Below are 20,432 nucleotides of genomic sequence, written 5' to 3'. Positions count from 1 at the left end.
CATTCTATATACTTTCGGCCCGTCATTGGACACTGTGCTATCTAACCTCCAAACAAGCTTCAATGCCATACAACACTCCTTCCGTGGCCTCCAACTGCTCTTAAACGCTAGTAAAACCAAATGCATGCTTTTCAACCGATCGCTGCCTGCACCCGCATGCCCGACTAGCATCACCACCCTGGATGGTTCCGACCTTGAATATGTGGACATCTATAAGTACCTAGGTGTCTGGCTAGACTGCAAACTCTCCTTCCAGACTCATATCAAACATCTCCCATCAAAAATCAAATCAAGAGTCGGCTTTCTATTCCGCAACAAAGCCTCCTTCACTCACGCCGCCAAGCTTACCCTAGTAAAACTGACTATCCTACCAATCCTCGACTTCGGCGATGTCATCTACAAAATGGCTTCCAACACTCTACTCAGCAAACTGGATGCAGTATACCACAGTGCCATCCGTTTTGTCACTAAAGCACCTTATACCACCCACCACTGCGACTTGTATGCTCTAGTCGGCTGGCCCTCGCTACATATTCGTCGCCAGACCCACTGGCTCCAGGTCATCTACAAGTCCATGCTAGGTAAAGCTCCGCCTTATCTCAGTTCACTGGTCACGATGGCAACACCCATCCGTAGCACGCGCTCCAGCAGGTGCATCTCACTGATCATCCCTAAAGCCAACACCTCATTTGGCCGCCTTTCGTTCCAGTACTCTGCTGCCTGTGACTGGAACGAATTGCAAAAATCGCTGAAGTTGGAGACTTTTATCTCCCTCACCAACTTCAAACATCAGCTATCTGAGCAGCTAACCGATCGCTGCAGCTGTACATAGTCTATTGGTAAATAGCCCACCCATTTTCACCTACCTCATCCCCATACTGTTTTTATTTATTTACTTTTCTGCTCTTTTGCACACCAATATCTCTACCTGTACATGATCATTTATCACTCCAGTGTTAATCTGCAAAATTGTAACTATTCGTCTACCTCCTCATGCCTTTTGCACACATTGTATATAGACTCCCCCTTTGTTTTCTACTGTGTTATTGACTTATTAACTGTTTATTCCATGTGTAACTCTGTGTTGTCTGCTCACACTGCTATGCTTTATCTTGGCCAGGTCGCAGTTGTAAATGAGAACTTGTTCTCAACTAGCCTACCTGGTTAAATAAAGGTGAAATAAAAAATAAATAAAAAATAATGTGCAGGTGTCTACCATAAACAGTTTTTACTGGGTTTTTTGAAGTGTGTAACACGTGTCTACGCACCATTGTGTCATGTCTGTCCCAGCTTTAGCACCATTGTGTCATGTTTGTCCGAGCTTTAGCAATTGAGGGACGTGGGCAGAGTTGTGCCATGCTACTATAATGAGATCATTCTAAGTCTGGGCAGCTCTGATTAGTGTGCAGGGAGACGTGGTTAATAAGGAGGCACGGCCAAAACTTTGAGATCTTATTTCTTACTCTTGCTTAGAGAAGGGTTATGGCCACTTATATGACAGCCACATTTAAAAGCTCCTTGAACCTTTTGGGCCGTAAGATGTAGCCTAGTGCATTACACTTTAGTCACCTGTAGCCCCTCCCCTGATGAGTCAGACCAGGGCTGTAATTACACATCCCATCTGAATGATAATGCACATTGAAACCTTGACCTCATACTCTAGACTTGACTGGCTGGAGTGTCTGCGGCCTCTGATACAGCTAAACCACAATGAATCATCGGGCCATTGTAGCGATTGCTTTAATGGAGCGGTCCTGGATAGGGAAGGTACTTTCATAATGATTTTCCACCTAGCAAGCCACAACTTATTAAGCAGACAGTTACACAATAACTGGGTCAATCTCGCAAACAAGGCACCGAGTTAAAAAGCCCAAAATCTGACACTGAGAGTCCCTCTTCTTTCTACAAGGATAAGGTTACAGAACTCATTCTGGAGAGTCCCAATAATCTAGGACTATGGAATGAGTTGAAGGCTGTGCAATCATGTTGAGAGTAGTCCCTGTAATAACAGCGTTAACGGGGTCCTCTCAACGAGACCGTATATGCAGCCATTTTAAAAGAAGGACACATAGCTGTCCTTAAGACAGTCAAACAGCAAGAAATACTTGCTGAATTAAGTGTAATTCTATTTAAAAAAGGAGAAGGGGCATAATGTTGTGACTTTCTAACTAGCCAACTACCGGACATGACAGTCTTCAGAAATAGACATTTTTAAACAGTCATCCTCTTTGCTCAACTTTAGTGGAAATGCCATTAGAAATGTGATCTGGTGTGAATATAAACATCTCGCGATCTATCTCCTCAGAAGACCAAGGGCTCAACGGCAGGCTGGGCACAGACAGATGCTTTGTGTCAGCTGTGAGCCCCTTGCGGTTTTCACACCAAGCATCCCATAACACTGGTGACTTAGAGACCCCTATCTGCTCAAGGTTAGAGAGGTATGGGTTAATCACATCAATCCAGGTTTACAGCAGAGCCCAGGAACATTCTAGGTACCCCACCACCTTTTCCTGGAAACAAGTCTGGATATCTAGTGTAGAGGTCGACCAATTTAATTAGGGACGATTTCAAGTTTTCATAACAATCGGTAATCGGCCTTTTTGGACGCCAATTATGGCTGATTAGATTGCAATCCACAAGGAGACTGCATGGCAGGCTGACCGCCTGTTATGTGAGCAAAGCATCAAAAGTACCTTGTGGCTGTAAGGAGCCATGGTAAGTTGCTAGCTAGCATTAAACTTATCTTATAAAAAAAACTATCAATCTTCACAATCACTAGTTAACTACACATGGTTTATGATATTACTAGTTTATCTAGCTTGTTCTGCATTGAATATAATCAAAGCAGTGCCTGTTAATTTATCATCTGTCACAGCTGGCTGAAGGACTGGACCAAGGTGCAGCATGGTAAGTACATTTTAACTTTATTTAAAAATGACGCCTACAAAATGAAGAACATAAAAACAACCGTGAAGTTTTGGGCTATGTGCCCTGAACAACTACAAAGTTAACTTCCCACAAAACAGGTGGGGGAAAAGGGTACCTAAGTATGGTTCTCAATCAGAGACAACAATAGACAGCTGTCCCTGATTGAGAACCATACCAGGCCAAGACATAGAAATACAAAACATAGAAAAAAGGACATAGAATGCCCACCCTAGTCACACCCTGGCCTAACCAAAATAGAGAATAAAAAGCCTCTCTATGGCCAGGGCGTGACATCCTCGAATCACAGCCTACTTCAACTTCACCAAACGGGTGATGATTTAACAAAAGCACATTTGCGAAAAAAGCACAATAGTTGCAGTAATGTCCCTAACCATAAGCATCAATGCCTTTCTTAAAATCAATACACAAGTATATCTATTTTTAAACCTGCATTTGTAGTTAAAAGAAATTCATGTTAGCAGGCAATATTAACTAGGGAAATTGTTGAAGGTTGTGCAATGTAACAGCAATATTTAGACTTAGGGTTGCCACCCGTTCGCTAAAATACGGAACGGTTCTGTATTTCACTGAAAGAATAAACGTTTTGTTTTCAAAATTATAGTTTCCGGATTTGACCATATTAATGACCAAAGGCTCGTATTTCTGCGTGTTTATTATATTATAATTAAGTATATGATTTGATGATTGATAGAGCAGCCCAAATGAGCGGTGGTAGGCAGCAGCAGGCTCGTAAGAATTCATTCAAACAGCAGCTCTTAGCAATGCTTGAGGCACAGCTCTGTTTATGACTTTAAGCCTATCAACTCCTGAGATTAGGCCGGCAATACTAAAGTGCCTATAAGAACATCCAATAGTCAAAGGTATATGAAATACAAATGTATAGAGAGAAATAGTCGACACGTCATAATTCCTATAACTACAACCTAAAACTTCTTAACTGGGAATATTGAAGAACTGGGAATATTGAACCACCAGCTTTCATATGTTCTCATGTACTGAGCAAGGAACTTAAATGTTAGCTTTTTTTACATGGCACATATTGCACTTTTACTTTCTTCTCCAACACTGTGTTTTTGCATTATTGAGCATGTTTCATTATTTATTTGAGACTAAATTGATTTTAATTTATGTATTATATTAAGTTAAAATAAAAGTGTCCATTGTTTATTTAGTACTGTTGTAATTGTAATTTATGAGAAATATATATATAAAAAATGTCCGATTAATCAGTATCAGCTATTTTTGGTCCTCCAATAATCGGTATCGGCGTTGACAATTCATAATTCGGCCGACCTCTAATCTAGTAAGACTCACCTGAGCGAACCATTACCCCCCGAACCACAGAAAAAGAAAACAAGAATCACAAACAACTAAAACCGATCACAAAATCAACTTAGTAAAACCGTTCAAGAGTACAGTACCCAGGGATTCCCAGCAAAGTGGAACCCTGGGTGATGGAGCATAGCCTAAGTGATGGAGAATGATGGGGTCATGTGTACCTTTGCTCCTGTGTTAGTGGGAGGAAGGTCTGGTTTGGCAAGGTCAGACTAAACAACAGAGATGAGGAGGGCTGAGTGTCTGACTTAAGGCACTTGGCCATGCTACAGGCCCCTCTGCCCTGTACTGAAGACTGCTACTGTACATGGCCTGTTACACTGTGTATTCATATTTATTTTTTATTTTACCTTTATTTAACTAGGCAAGTCAGTTGAGAACAAATTCTTATTTTCAATGATGGCCTAGGAACAGTGGGTTAACTGCCTTGTTCAGTGGCAGAACAACATACAGTGGCGCAAAAAAGTATTTAGTCAGCCACCAATTGTGCAAGTTCTCCCACTTAAAAAGATGAGGCCTGTAATTTTCATCATAGGTACACCTCAACTATGACAGACAAAATGAAAATCACACCGTAGGATTTTTAATTAATTAATTTGCAAATTATGGTGGAAAATATGTATTTGGTCAATAACAAAAGTTTATCTCAATACTTTGTTATATACCCTTTGTTGGCAATGACAGAGGTCAAACGTTTTCTGTAAGTCTTCACAAGGTTTTCACACACTGTTGCTGGTATTTTGGCCCATTCCTCCATGCAGATCTCCCCTAGAGCAGTGATGTTTTGGGGCTATTGCTGGGCAACACGGACTTTCAACTCCCTCCAAAGATTTTCTATGGGGTTGAGATCTGGAGACTGGCTAGGCCACTCCAGGACCTTGAAATGCTTCTTACGAAGCCACTCCTTCGTTTCCCGGGCGGTGTGTTTGGGATCATTGTCATGCTGAAAGACCCAGCCACGTTTCATCTTCAATGCCCTTACTAATGGAAGGAGGTTTTCACTCAAAATCTCACGATACATGGCCCTATTCATTCTTTCCTTAACACGGATCAGTCGTCCTGGTCCCTTTGCAAAAAAACAGCCCCAAAGCATGATGTTTCCACCCCCATGCTTTACAGTAGGTATGGTGTTCTTTGGATGCAACTCAGCATTCTTTGTCCTCCAAACACGACGAGTTGAGTTTTTACCAAAAAGTTACATTTTGGTTTCATCTGACCATACGACATTCTCCCAATCTTCTTCTGGATCATCCAAATGCTCTCTAGAAAACTTCAGACGGGCCTGGACATGTACTGGCTTAAGCAGGGGGACACATCTGGCACTGCAGGATTTGAGTCCCTGGCGGCGTAGTGTGTTACTGATGGTAGGCTTTGTTACTTTGGTCCCAGCTCTCTGCAGGTCATTCACTAGGTCCCCCCGTGTGGTTCTGGGATTTTTGCTCACCGTTCTTGTGATCATTTTGACCCCACGGGTGAGATCTTGCGTGGAGCCCCAGATCGAGGGAGATTATCAGTGGTCTTGTATGTCTTCCATTTCCTAATAATTGCTCCGACAGTTGATTTCTTCAAACCAAGCTGCTTACCTATTGCAGATTCAGTCTTCCCAGCCTGGTGCAGGTCTACAATTTTGTTTCTGGTGTCCTTTGACAGCTCTTTGGTCTTGGCCATAGTGGAGTTTGGAGTATGACTGTTTGAGGTTGTGGACAGGTGTCTTTTATACTGATAACAAGTTCAAACAGGTGCCATTAATACATGTAACGACTGGAGGACAGAGGAGCCTCTTAAAGAAGAAGTTACAGGTCTGTGAGAGCCAGAAATCTTGCTTGTTTGTAGGTGACCAAATACTTATTTTCCACCATAATTTGCAAATAAATTCATTAAACAATCCTACAATGTGATTTTCTGGATTTTTTCTCTCATTTTGTCTGTCATAGTTGAAGTGTACCTATGATGAAAATTACAGGCCTCTGTCATCTTTTTAAGTGGGAGAACTTGTACAGTTGGTGGCTGACTAAATAGTTTTTTGCCCCACTGTATATATATTTTATTTACCTTGTCAGCACGGGGATTTGATCTTGCAACCTTTCGGTTATAAGTCCAACGCACTAGGCTACCTGCCGACCCATGTCTTGTGTGGATTCATAGGCATGTCTGAAGTCAGGCTTTTTTCTGGATCAAAAAAAGGCTTAGGTGGTGTGATTGGCTGCGGGCATGGCAGGGTGCACGGTCGGCTCAGCAATTTAAAAAACGAAATAATAGAGGCCCACCCATCTTGCTGGTGTAGAGAAGATTAACATTTTTAAGTCAATTTCCTGCAATTCAAAAAAAAAATCTCCATATAGTTGAGATACATTTTTGCAGTTTTAAAGCGAATTTGCTGCAAATCTATACATTTTGCCACGGCTAATGCTGTGCTCTTTTACTCAAACATAATACAATATAGACTGCTATATTCATTGCTTTTGGAATTTTCAATTCTCCCTGACTGTTGACTTTTTATTTTGGTGATTGTTAGATCTCAAAGATAAATTATGAAAAAAATATATTAACACATTAACCGGCTCTGCCAGATTAACACATCAGGCCTTTGAAGGCGCCCATTCAACCACCCAGGAGGATTACCATTCAAGTCGGAGAAAACTTCCACTGTCCGCATGGCACCGAGACGGCGTCTTCCTTGGGAAACTGACAGAGGGGCTTCTTCGGAGCGGTGGTGTGAAAAGCAGATATGTCAGTGTGTAAATAGGAAACTGGAGTGGAGAATGATCAAAATGGACAACCCGAGGCAGAGCAGGTGCGGAGAGTGTTTCCTCTGTCAGACAGTAAGGTGGAGGGGCACTTGTAAATAATGTCAGCCGCTGCCTGGAGAGCACTAATCATCAGAGAGGGGCTGGCTGCAGATGTTCTGTCGACTGATACTCACGCTCAGCACCTGCTTATCATTAGATGCCCCCTGGTTTCACAAAGAACATCTACAGAGGCAAGACAGAGCGGAGTATAGACAGACAGGTTGGTTGACAACGTCGAAACAATGATGCACACACATCTAAGTGGCAAAAGGCTGTGTTATGATTCTGAATGGTCAGATGGCAGCTTCTTGCCATTGCTGTAGCTGTGGGGAATCATAGGTAGCTGTTTCAGCTAGTTGTCTTGAGGTGTTTTGACTTATGTCACTGCTATGCCAACATAGCTAAAATTCGCTAGCTAGCTAATCAACAACTGTAACGATTAGAGGTCGACCGATTAATCAGAATGGCCGATTAATTAGGGCCGATTTCAAGTTTTCATAACAATCGGAAATCAGTATTTTTGGACACCGACACTTCATGTTACGCGAATGCAGTAAAGCCAAGGTAAGTTGCAAGCTAGCAATAACTACAACCTAAAACTTTTTACCTGGGAATATTGAAGACTTATGTTAAAAAAGGAACCACCAGCTTTCATATGTTCTCATGTTCTGAGCAAGGAACTTAAACGTTAGCTTTCTTACATAGCACATATTGCACTTTTACTTTCTTCTCCAACACTTTATTTTCGCATTATTTAAAACAAATTGAACATGTTTCATTATTTATTTGAGGCTAAATTGATTTTATTGATGTATTATATTAAGTTAAAATAAGTGTTCATTCAGTTTTGTTGTAATTGTCATTATTACAAATACATAAAAATAAAATATATTTAAAAAAACGGCCGATTAATCGGTATCGGCTTTTTTGGTCCCCCAAAAATCGGTATTGGTATTGAAAAATCATAATCGGTCAACCTCTAGTAACGATGCATTTGATAAATACATTTGCCTAATGTGCACTGGTGTCTATGTTCTCAATAAACATTAAGATGAAATGGTTTACATGTTGTCAATAATCCTTTGTTTGTAAGCCAACCCCATCTGTGCTTCCCCAAAGTTGTGCACACATCCGTTTGTTTGGTAAACAAACCACCTGTCTATAGGAAGGGGAATGTGAGGTGCTCTGTGCATTTAGTTTCTAAATGAGACTAGGAAACTATAATCCATTAACGCGACTTGAATGGAATGTATTGAGTCAGTGAGATAAGCGCACAAACACACACACCAACCTTTGCCAGCATTAAGTTCAATAAAGAACTCTGAATTTGGGAAAACAATCCACCACTGAAGATAATTGTAAGGGTTCTCTTTCTCCTCTTCTGAGGAGGAGTAGCGAGAAGGATCGGAGGACCAATGTGCAGCGTGGTAAGTGTCCATAGGGTTTTTTAATAAAGACAATAGAACACTCGAACAAAACATCAAATGATGACGTGAATATACAAAACTGAAACCAGTACCGTGTGGACCAAACACTCACACGGAAAACAAAGACCCACAACCCAAAAGTGAAACCCAGGCTACCTAAGCATGATTCTCAATCAGGGACAACAATTGACAGCTGCCTCTGATTGAGAACCATACTAGGCCGAACTCAAAAACCAACATAGAAAAACAAACATAGACTGCCCACCCAACTCACGCCCTGACCATACTAAAACAAAGATATAATAACAGAACTAAGGTCAGAACGTGACAATAATAAAGCTCTGTCTGATGGCCCACTCTATGCTCGGCCTAGCTGGGAGCACCACTCTCCTAAGGTCCACCACCGACTGATTGCTCAAACACATCGCACTGTAGAGAGGACAGGACTCATAATCCACCCAGCAATCTGAGCAAAACATGAGGACCAACCGAAAGTCCTGCTGCGTAATAGGACTGCAATTCTTCACTTTATTATTACTATGAACCTCAAAGGGAGTTTCTCTTGTCTGCTCCCCACCTGTCAGGGGTGACATTTGGACAAGTGTTAGTCTGTAAAGAGCTTCCTCTCCGATGCTGCCCCCTCCGCCTCTACATCTGGCCTCGGCTCCGTTGCTGGCAGCGGTTTGGGAGTGTGACCGCAGAAGCCTTCGTCCTCGTTGAAGAGCAGCTGAACCAACAGGAAAGCCAACCCCAGTCAATTCATTTATGGAAAAATTGCAATTATCGGAGCGCCCTCGGCGGGGGAAGGAAAACATTTACAAATGACGCACAATATTTGCTATTGTTTTGTTTTCCTTTTCTTTAAGCAAAATGTGGAACTGTTCTGCAGTTCTGTAATGGAGTAGCAAAGTCAACAGTTCCCCACATGTACCTAATCATTGTGTATTTACGACGTATCCCATCTGAACACCCAGATGACCAAAATCACTTCCATACAGGCACTCTGTAAAACGACTGAGCCACATGAACGCACCAGGCAGACTCTGCACACATTAAGAACTCTTGATCATTAAGTCCTGTGCCTCTGTAGCACCATCTGTGCCCAGCTGCAAGTTTCCCCACTACTTAACATGTTAACCCAATCGGTAGACTAAGGACTAGAGAGAATGGATCCTTCAATCAGATTTGTACAGCGAGAGAATGTTAAGTCTCGCAACCTATTGTCAAAGGAATTGTTTGGGGCTGCTTTGATTTAAATGAGACAAGTGCATCTGTGTTCTTTCAACAGACCATTTTATAAGATCCCAGAGGTAGCTAGCAACTATAATCGACTAAATAAAATGTAGACATTTCAATAGGTAAACCTGACAAAGCTGCAGCTTTGTTCAATAATGTCATCAATAGTAGCTGGTTCCCAGTCAAAAGAAAGATCCAAAACCACTGACGGAGTCAGAGAGAAACCCAGCACCACACGACAGCTTTCTCTCTCACTGAGGGTGGGGGTGACACGCGCTTAGGACTGGGAGGGAAGCAGTTTACAGTCGGAAAGAACAGGACTGAGTGACTCACAGAAAGAAAGAGGGGGATGCTTTTGTGGAGAATGATAGACAATCTCATAGAGTCAGTTCTTCCCTCTTTCTTGTGCATGGCAAAACCCAGAAGAGTAATATGCATGTTAAACAAATAGAGTTGAATCAACTAACAAAGGGTCAGACAATAAAACTAAGAACAGATGGCCCTTACATATATTTTTTTAGAACCTATTGCTAAGCGTTTCATTTTACTGATGCTATGGAGATCTCTTAATCAATGTCTGTGCTGTTCAAATCTGTTGGCGGGTGAGGCGAATTCAGCTCTCGGCTACAAACAGCTGGGGATCAGAAGCCTCAGTGTTAAAATGGAGGGATCACTTCTCCCTTCCACAGCTTCTTTGTTCAAATTACTTTATGGGAGACAGATAAGTTAGCATGTGCTGTGTCCTGACAAATTTATGGCTGTTTGGAATGGATACCATTTGGTCATGAACCATGTTTGAGTAATACAATTTAGAGCTGATCAGATAAGGTGCTCCGCATTGAGACATATTTTAACACTGTAATTTATTACTTACCGGATCATGTATTGTGCCATTAACCATGTTTGTGTGACATAATTTAAGAATGATCAGCTGTAGAGCATAATGGAAACCTGTCTTGTGTATTCAAGGGGCAATTCTCACCACAAGTGTTAGTTTTAGCGGCTTACTTGCCATATTTTTCCAGTTTAAAAGCTGGCAACTGTCTGCAACATCTGGTTCGAATGGATGGGGGTATGTCAGCAAGGAGAAGCTCAGAGGAACGCAAACAGCGACAAGACTGCTCACATGTAACAACTCATCATTCAGGGTTTACCCAACAACAAATTTATCAACAGCAATGTGTCAAAGTCAACTACATCTAACAAGCTGCTATGATCAATTCACAACTCATGCTCAGACCTTCATCACTTATACAAACTCACCTATCAGTAAGTAAACACATTAGATTTTCACAATCATGTCATCTTATCATGCCCAAAGAATGATGATTTAGTTTATACAATATTTGACAGATGGAGAATGGAGAAAGATGGAGAACAAGCTATGAAAGAAAAATATTGGAGTTTTGGTGAAGGTACAGCCAACTAGCGCAAAAATAATATTGCGATATTGTCCAAACAATATATCGTCAAAAATAAAATCCCGATATGTAACGGCAAGGCCGATTAATTAGGGAGTTTAAGTGTTCATAACAACTGGTAATCAGCATTTTTGGACGTCGATTATGGCCGATTACTTTGCACTCCATGAGGAGACTGCATGGCAGGCTGACCACCTGTTATACGAGTGCAGCAAGGAGCTGTTGTTACTAGCTAGCATTAAACTTATCTTATATAAAAGAAACAATCAATCTTAACATAATCACTAGTTAACTACACATGGTTGATGATATTACTCATTTATCTAGCTTGTCCTGTGTTGCATATAATCAATGTGGTGCCCGTTTATTTATCATCGAATCACAGCCTACTTCGCCAAACGGGTGATGATTTAACAAGCGCATTCACGAAAAAGCACAGTCGTTGCATCAATGTGTACCTAACCATAAACATCCATGCCTTTCTTAAAATCAATACACAAGCACATTAACCTACATATTTAGTTAATATTGCCTGCTAACATGCATTTCTTTTAACTAGGGAAATTGTGTCACTTCTCTTTCGTTCTTTGCAAGTAGATTCAGGGTATATGCAGCAGTTTTTGCCGCCTGGCTCGTTGCGAACTGTGTGAAGACCATTTCTTCCTAACAAAGACCAGAATTAATTTGCCAGAATTTTACATAATTATGACATAACATTGAAGGTTGTGCAATTGAAGGTTGTTCGATAAAATACAGAACGGTCCTGTATTTCACTGAAAAAATAAACGTTTTCGAAATGATAGTTTCCAGATTTGACCATATTAATGACCAAAGGCTCATATTTCTGTGCGTTTATTATATAATTAAGTCTATGATTTGATATTTGATAGAGCAGTCTGAGTGGTGGTAGGCAGCAGCAGGCTGGTAAGCATTCATTCAAACAGCACTTTCCTGCGTTTCCCAGCAGCTCTTCGCTGTGCTTCAAGCATTGTGCTGTTATGACTTCAAGCCTATCAACTCCCAAGATTAGGCTGGCAATACTAAAGTGCCTATAAAAACATCCAATAGTCAAAGGTATATGAAATACAAATGGTATAGAGAGAAATAGTCAACACGTCATAATTCCTGTAACTACAACCTAAAACTTCTTAGCTGGGAATATTGAAGACTCGTGTTAAAAGGAACCACCAGCTTTCATATGTTCTGAAGGAACTCAAACGTTAGCTTTTTTACATGGCATATATTGCACTTTCACTTTCTTCTCCAAAACTGCATTTTTGCATTAATTAAATGTTTCATTATTTATTTGAGACTACATTTTTATGTATTATATTAAGTTAAAATAGTGATCATTAAGTATAGTTGTTATTGTCATCACCACCGACTAAATCAGTATCGTTTTTTGGTCCTCCAATAAGCGGTATCGGCGTTGAAACGTCATAATCAGCCGACCTCTACTATCAACCCCCCCAATCACAAATGGGTAGTCAGGTAAGGAGGACATACCACCACGGCACTGACTCCCTAAACAACATCCTTCCCTGCCCAGAGCGAGTCCAGCTGTGGGGGAGCATATGGATTATGCTGTACAAATTTACATAGCCTAATTCTAAAAGAGACCTTCCCTGGGGAGAAGATGGCAGAAGAAGAAAAACACTTCAGTTCAACCGACAGACATGTGGAAGACAGGCAGAAAAGCAAATATGAAAGTAGTTAAGTGAGCAAATACACATTTTGTGTAACGTCAGGAAAAGAGGTCCATGTGATCATACTCCTTGTTTTTGACAGGGAATTCACATTCTTACTATTTCTCCAAGACACCAATGCAGTCAATCTCTAAGTGGAACGACAGACTAATTCACAATGGGCAATTTACAACGTTCAAGAAAAAAAAAGTGACAGAAAAGTGTTGCACTTGCCCACCATTTAGTTCGGACAAACAAAAGACACCGAAATCTGTCTTAAGTTCAGGATATTACTTTGGAAACATTTCAATGGGGCAATCTAGTTCTAACCTGGTTACCCCACCAGTAGAATTTGTGCAGAAAAGTTCACATTTGGACAAACTCACAGGTTGTCAGAACTCTCAATGTGCTTTACTTTCAATGCTTAAAGCTGCGTTTACAATGCAGCCGAACTCTGATCTTTTCGCTAATTGGTCTTTTGAGCAATAATATTTTGCCAAAAGATTGGGCAAAAGATCCAAATTGGGCTTCCTGTGTAAATGTGGCCTCTGTAGCACAGGTGATTTAAGCAACACCATTGAGAGTAATCTATTTTCCCCATCAGGCAGATATCTCACTTCAGTCCAGAGACCCCTGCACTACACTCATTTCTATCAGGAACAGCACTAGCTTAAATATTTCATTTGGCTCTTCCTGGTAAATGGAAAGGCCTGGAATTTGACTCGGCCCTGATCCTGGAAGTACATCAAACACCACTGCTGTCATCCCCCTCTCCCAGTCAAAACAATGTCCTCTCATGTAAACGTTTCACTGTTTGTGTTGAAATGGTACAAACCAAATAAGAGTAACCCAGAGAGCGCGTTGAGGCCCTGTTTGCACCACAGCATTCAGGGGGGATTGATCCCCACTTTGCAGGATGTGGACTGTATGGGAGATATACTGCGTTTACACTGACAGCACCATTCCCATCTTTTTCCACAAATTCAACCCCCCCAGCAATAATTGTGCAAAAGATTGGAATTGGTCTGCCTGTGTTAACGCAGCCATAGTCTACATTTAGTCGCCATCTAGATGCTTCAATTATACAGATTGTGTGGTAGCTATGGCATTGTTTTATTAGCGAGATTAATAGCAAGGAACACGGTCATGTGGGACAGTGACATTTTTGGCAATTAATGAGAATGTTGGTTACCCACATGATTATACTATATGCATAGTTTAAAAATGGTAGAGTAATCTATCCAGTTCTTTCAAAATTATAACGTTATTGAATTTCTTTAGCAAACACCAACCATTTAACTAGCTTGATTAAACTAGTGGGTTTACTATTTAGTAGCTAACAGCAATCCCAGGCGGATTACTTTGGTTTTGCCTGTGCTAACGTTATATTAGCTGGTTAGCTAACATTAGAAGCCAACGTTAACAAGCTAGCTAACAGTTTAATTTAGCACGCGTTATAAATCATGTTTCTGAAAGGTTACCAAGTGATCTAGCTACTGTGTCGCTTAGTTTGTTTAATGTGCCACATACATAACGTGCCCTACTCGAAATATGCAAGTGCGCCCAAACTTTTAAACCACAGCAAGCACACGTTTGTCCTACAAACTAACGTCGTTAGCTGGGCTAGCAACACACAATACACTAGCTGTAGTAGCTAGGTCGCGCCAAGTAGCCACATTTGTAGAGGGACAACATTCAACGTCTCTTACCTGTTAAACGCAGTTTAACCGGACCATTTCGCCGAACTCCTTGGTTAGACATCTTGCGTCCAGCTTAATATTTTAGACTAACCAGTTTCAGACCGAAGTAACAATAAATTGAGTGAAGGCATTGTTGCCCGGATGTAGACAGCACTGCTGCCATCATGATCACACAATCGCTGTCGCGCACATACAAATTATTACTAGATCGGATGCCGCAGAGTGGATTTGATTTTGCAAGAGTATTTGGTCATCGGGGTTCTGGCTGACTAATTATTTTAGAGTAAGCAAGCGAACCGAGCTCACACTTCACATCTTCAGCGCGCTTCAGCTTCGGACCGTTTGGAATTCAGTCCTCCTCCCAGCCAGACGAGAGTTGAACTGTTGAGCTCGTGCGCCCTTCAGTGCAGGGCCCACTTCAGGGAGGCTAGTAAGTAAATGACCAATGACGACATGGGGATGGAAACAGCTGCCTGTACGACTTGGCTAAAAACTTTAATGATCGAATGCCAAAGACAGAGAATACAGCTTTGTCAGACAAGTGACATTTTGAGTTACTAGTTAAATTTTTATTTTTTAAAGTGGCTCTGACAGTCCAGATACCTTAGCAAAAACAGTGTTTCTTTGCATTTAGTTCTTACAGAAACAAGAGGGTGGAAACCAAGAAATTACAGCAGTTGAAATTACAAAGAATTTTATTTACAGACATTTATAACATATGTACATTTCAGACAATGGAAGTCCATTAGAGGACAGTAGAGGACAGTGGCAGTATACAGTAGAGATGAAAGGAAAAGTGGTATTTAGAAGTTGAAAGTGCTTTGGTTCTCACTGATCTGGAATGCATATCCATCAGTTGTCAATTCTGGAGCAACACATTGGTCTTCCTCTTCCTAGAAAACAGAACATTTGAGGCAAAGGAAACATACCATCTATAATAGGACAGGTTAAATTAGTCACCATCACACAATGCTCACCTCGCCAGAGAAATATTTCTCAATCAGGTTGAGGGAGGCCTTGTAGACTAGCTCATTCTCATGGGACTGCAGAGCTTCAATCTTGTCTAGCCCACCACATTCCTCGATCATCATGCACAGCCTTTCTGCTTCACCAATCTTATCTCCAGCCTGATGGACAAAACAAGTTGAGAATAAATATGTCACCCGAATCTTGCAGTTACAGGGTACAAATGCCTACGCCGGTAATAAGATTAACTAATTCTTGGCGATAAGGTCCACTTACCAGGAAAATGTTGGTGATGGCATCCAAGATGACAAGGATGGTTTTGCTGTCCTTTGTTGAGAGTAGATTCAACAAAGGCTCCAGCACATTGGCTTGAACAAGGTACACAACCTGTTCAACTGTGCCCCCACTGGTAAAGTTGGTTATTGCCCAAACTGCCTCTTTCTGAGTCTTGTAGTCACCCTGTATAGAAAAGCAGATGAGGAATAAGCATTATAAAAATATTAAAATCCCACCATTCCTAATTATACAATATTTTGCTACAGATATCAAACCTACATACCTTGCGTAGGACATCTACCATGAGAGGAACCAGGCCAGCATTGATGACATCCTGGATCTGAGAGTCTCTCCCTGCAGTGATGTTGGACAGGGTCCAGGAGGCCTCCTTCTGGATGTTACTCTTGTGGTGGCGAAGCAGGCCAGGGAACATGGAGAGGGCCCCAGCGTTCAGCACGGCCTGAGTCTGCTCATCCGTGCCAGTCACCATATTGCCAATGGCACGCAGAGAAGGAGTCTGAAGGAGACAGGTCAAAGACAGTGGGCACTTGGGTGAAAAAAAGACAGTACCATAGATGTTGAAATATATAAATATGGTGACTACTTAATCATTGTACATGACAGCCAACCACCTCTGCGCGATAACTAGACTGGGCACATACCACAACAGCAATCTCCCCAGAGCCAAGCAGCTGCACCAGGCGGGAGATCAGGCCAGTCTGCACCACCACCTCAATGCGATCATTGGGCCCGTCCGTAAGATAGGACAATGCCCAGCAGGTGTCTGCCAGCACCTCCTTATCATCATAGTGCAGCAGACGCACCAGAGTGGGCATGATCTGCTGCACGGCTGCCAGAGGGGAGACGGGTTCTTGTTGCGGCACAAGTTTGACAACGTCCAGGTGATGTTCCTCAGGTAGCCAGACTGCAGAAAAAGACAGAAATATTTGTGTTCATTAATTGAATTACAGCACCTCCCAGTGGCCAGTGAGGAAAGTAATGTGGGGCAAGGAGTTATCAAAAAACAAGACTGATACTTTGTAGCATGTCATAAACAAGTCAAGTGATTGACCATTGCTTATGAATGGTTGCCAAGGGTCACCCATTGAGTACTAGGCACTAAGAATACTTACAGAGAACAAAGAGAGCTCAGGGACAGCGAGCAGACTAAGCAGGGGGGGCACAGCTCCATGCTTGATGACCTGGTCTCTGTAGACCGACCCATCACCTAACAGAATAAATCAAGGACGCGAGATCACTTATGCAGTTTAGGGCTCTATACACTGACGAGATGCTGTAACAAAAAGGAATGCTTTACCTGCAATATTACCCAAAGCCCAGACAGCCTGCTCGCTGATGTGGGGGTGGGGAGACAAGACAAGCCTGATGAAGGCTGGAATGGCCCCACCCTCCACAACAGCACTGGTCTGGTCAGATGTTCCAGATGCAATGTTGGTTAGAGCCCAGGCAGCCTCAAACTGGATAGGGGGTGACTCCAAACCCAAGAATGCAACTAACTTAGGAATCAGCCCAGCACTGATGATGTGGTCAATGGGAGGATGTCTCTCACGGGATAGCAACTTCCTGTAATGAGAACAATTGAAAAAGCAACGAATCATGATCATGGTAGCCAACACTTAAAAATTAAATAACACTGCCAAAATAAACACAGGATTTCCCAGACAGTTTTACATGGATTACTTTACCTTGCAGCCTGCGTAGCGTTGAGCTGGGCATCAAGGTTGTTACTGTTCACACCAGCAAGAATCTCCTCCACGGTCCACTGTCGAGTGGCCTATAAATTAAGACAGGTTGTTGCCATTGGAATTACTTTACTAGGCAAGTCAGTTATTAAGAACAAATTCTTATTTTACGGCCTTCCCCGGCCAAGCCCTCCCCTAACCTGGATGACGCTTGGCCAATTGTGCGCCACTGGAATTGTATAAACAGACAGGCATAACAAACTCACTTGACAGTTTTGACTTTTCTCTTGAAGTGGGGAAGTTGCCTCGTCGACCAAAGTAGTGACATTTCTTCTTTTGAAGATCTGATCGTCCTTCTTTGCCTTGCGAAGTTCGTGGTTCACTTCTACTCTCCTGCGTCTAAGTTCCTGCAAAGTGATAAACAACCATCATTGACTGTGCCTAGCCAGATTCATTTAGCTAGCAAGGCATGACCACATTTGAAATAAAATTGAAAAAGGTGTCATGAATGTCACTTACAGTTGCATCTTTTCCCTTATTCTTGAACTTGTCCAGACGGACACCGTTCTCGTTGCCAGCAGACATTTTTGGGGAAATTGATAAATGCTCGAAGTTTGATAAATAAATATTTTTTTGAGCACCTAAACGAAATGCAACAATTAGCTTTATAATACGAATTTCTAGCTAGGATCCAAGAACACGTTTTTGCCTTTTATATAAAGTTATATCAGTCACAAGTGACCAGGAAGAGTGGCGAGCAAACCCCATCAAAAAAGTAAAGCAGTAACATATAGAAGTATATCGAATATTTGCCAAACACTACAAAATATGAGCACTTGCCAAGCACTTACCCGGTCCTTCTTCAAAAGTTCCAGCTAATGCATTTGCACAGACCTTTAAATTCCTGCCACAAAGCTCCCTGATTGGTCTGTTCGATTAAAAGCATCACCCTATTGGACTGTTTTGAAAAATCACAGGGTGCTCTGGAAATGTTGTCAGTAGAGACCTATCGCGAGATTTCAGTACTCCCATGCCCTCATAATACAATTTGTGTCATATCAGAAACAATTTTTCCAAACAAGTTCATGTTGGAACAGTTGCTTTTGTGTTATTAAATATAACAGTTCAAAATGTGTTTTCTGCTTAGGTCTGTGTGTGGAATACAATATTTAAATCTGATGCAATTCAAGGAGTGGTTTTAAACCGCCCTGAAGATACACTTAACATCAGAGAAGCCAGACATCTAAAATCTGTTAAAATATATGGATAAACATTACACTGACTATATTGTATCATGACCAATAATCAACATCATCCTCTGAATATAGCATTTACATGTGCTTCCGTATATGCATACAATCCAGACATGAATGCCTGGAACTGGGGATAAAGGGTCACTGGACTCCCATCTGGTCATACCAGTCCTATTAATGGAAATTCAAATTATATAGATCCAGCTAGTTGATGAGATCGTAAGGTCTTACCCATAACTGCCAATTAAATAATGTACAGTGCATTTTGTTACGTTATAGCTTTATTCTAAAATTGATTAAATCTTTTATTTTATTTCTCATCAATCTACACACAATACCACATGACAAAGCAAAACAGGTTTTTAGACATTTTTGCATATTTATTACAAATAAAAAACAGAAATACCTTATTTACATAAGTATTCAGACCCTTTGCTGTGAGAATCGGTATTGAGCTTAGGTGTATCCTGTTTCCATTGATCATCCTTGAGATGTTTCTACAACTTGGAGTCCACCTGTGGTAAATTCAATTGATTGGACATGATTTGGAAAAGGCACACACTTGTCTATATAAGTTCCCACAGTTGACAGTGCATGTCAGAGCAAAAACCAAGCCATGAGGTTGAAGGAATTGTCTGTAGAGCGCTGGAGACAGAATTGCGTCGAGGCACAGATCTGGGGAAGGGTACCAAAAAATATCTGCATCATTGAAGGTCCACAAGAACAGTGGCCTTCATCATTCTTAAATGGAAGAAGTTTGGAACCACCAAGACTCTTCCTAGAGCTGGCTGCTCGGCCAAACGGAGCAATTTGGGGAGAAGGGCCTTGGTCACGGAGGTGACCAAGAACCCGATGATCACTCTGACAGGGCTCCAGAGTTTCTTTTCGGAGGGAGAACCTTCCAGAAGGACAACCATATCTGTAGCACTCCACCAATCAGGCCTTTATGGTAGAGTGGCCAGACGGAAGCCACTCCTCAGTAAAGGGCACATGACAGACCGCTTGAGTTTGCCAAATAGCACCTAAAGGACTCTGACCATGAGAAACAAGATTCTCTGGTCTGATGAAACCAAGATTGAACTCTTTCCCCTGAATGCCAAGCGTCACATCTGGAGAAAACCTGGCACCATCCCTACGATGCAGCATGGTGGTGGCAGCATCATGCTGTGGGGATGTTTTTCAGCGGCAGGGACTGGGAGACTAGTCAGGATCGAGGGAAAGAACAGAGAGATCCTTGATTGAGTGCTCTGGAGCAGGTTCTTAGACTGAGGCGTAGGTTCACCTTCCAACTGGACGACTCTAAGCACACAGACAAGACAACGCAGGAGTGGCTCCGAATGTCCTTGAGTGGCCCAGCCAGAGCTCGGACTTGAACCCAATCGAACATTTCTGGAGACCTGAAAATAGCTGTGCAGCGACGCCACCCCATCCAACCTGACAGAGCTCGAGGATCTCCAGAAACTCCCCAAATACAGGTGTGCCAAGCTAGAAGCGTCATACCCAAGAAGAGCCAAGGTTGTAATCGCTGCCAAAAGGTGCTTCAAAAGGACTGAGTAAAGGGTCTGAATACTTATGTAAATGGTGATTATAATTTTAATATTTTTCTTTATACATTTGTTAAAATTCCTAAAAACCTATTTTTACCTTGTCATTATGGGGTATTGTGTGTCGAGGGGAAACAACTATTTAATT

At 41.8% G+C, this 20,432-nt stretch overlaps 2 protein-coding genes across 2 annotated transcripts in view; both read right to left on the bottom strand.

Moving 5' to 3' along the window:
- The window catches only part of LOC112234607 (E3 ubiquitin-protein ligase SMURF2), a 60,550-nt gene extending 45,613 nt beyond the window's left edge, over positions 1-14,937 (bottom strand). The window contains exon 1 of the mRNA XM_042307526.1: positions 14,552-14,937. Within this exon, the coding sequence (XP_042163460.1) occupies positions 14,552-14,603 (52 nt within the window). The 5' untranslated portion in view covers positions 14,604-14,937. The remainder of the gene's footprint in view (positions 1-14,551) is intronic.
- Positions 14,938-15,219: 282 nt separating this feature from the next.
- Positions 15,220-18,424, bottom strand: LOC112234606 (importin subunit alpha-1). Its single transcript, XM_024402815.2, is given in 12 exon segments — positions 15,220-15,435; positions 15,520-15,669; positions 15,785-15,967; positions 16,068-16,301; positions 16,447-16,646; positions 16,649-16,709; positions 16,918-17,012; positions 17,103-17,368; positions 17,491-17,579; positions 17,754-17,894; positions 18,007-18,128; positions 18,339-18,424. Coding segments are annotated over 11 exon segments (1,575 nt in total). The 5' UTR covers positions 18,073-18,128; positions 18,339-18,424; the 3' UTR covers positions 15,220-15,345.
- Between the last annotated feature and the right edge of the window lie 2,008 nt (positions 18,425-20,432).

The sequence above is a fragment of the Oncorhynchus tshawytscha genome, linkage group LG27 (genome assembly GCF_018296145.1).
Source record: "Oncorhynchus tshawytscha isolate Ot180627B linkage group LG27, Otsh_v2.0, whole genome shotgun sequence".
NCBI classification, from domain to species: Eukaryota; Metazoa; Chordata; class Actinopteri; order Salmoniformes; family Salmonidae; genus Oncorhynchus; species Oncorhynchus tshawytscha.
The sequence above is the reverse complement of the archived record's forward strand: the minus strand, read 5'-3'. Positions and strand labels throughout refer to the sequence as shown.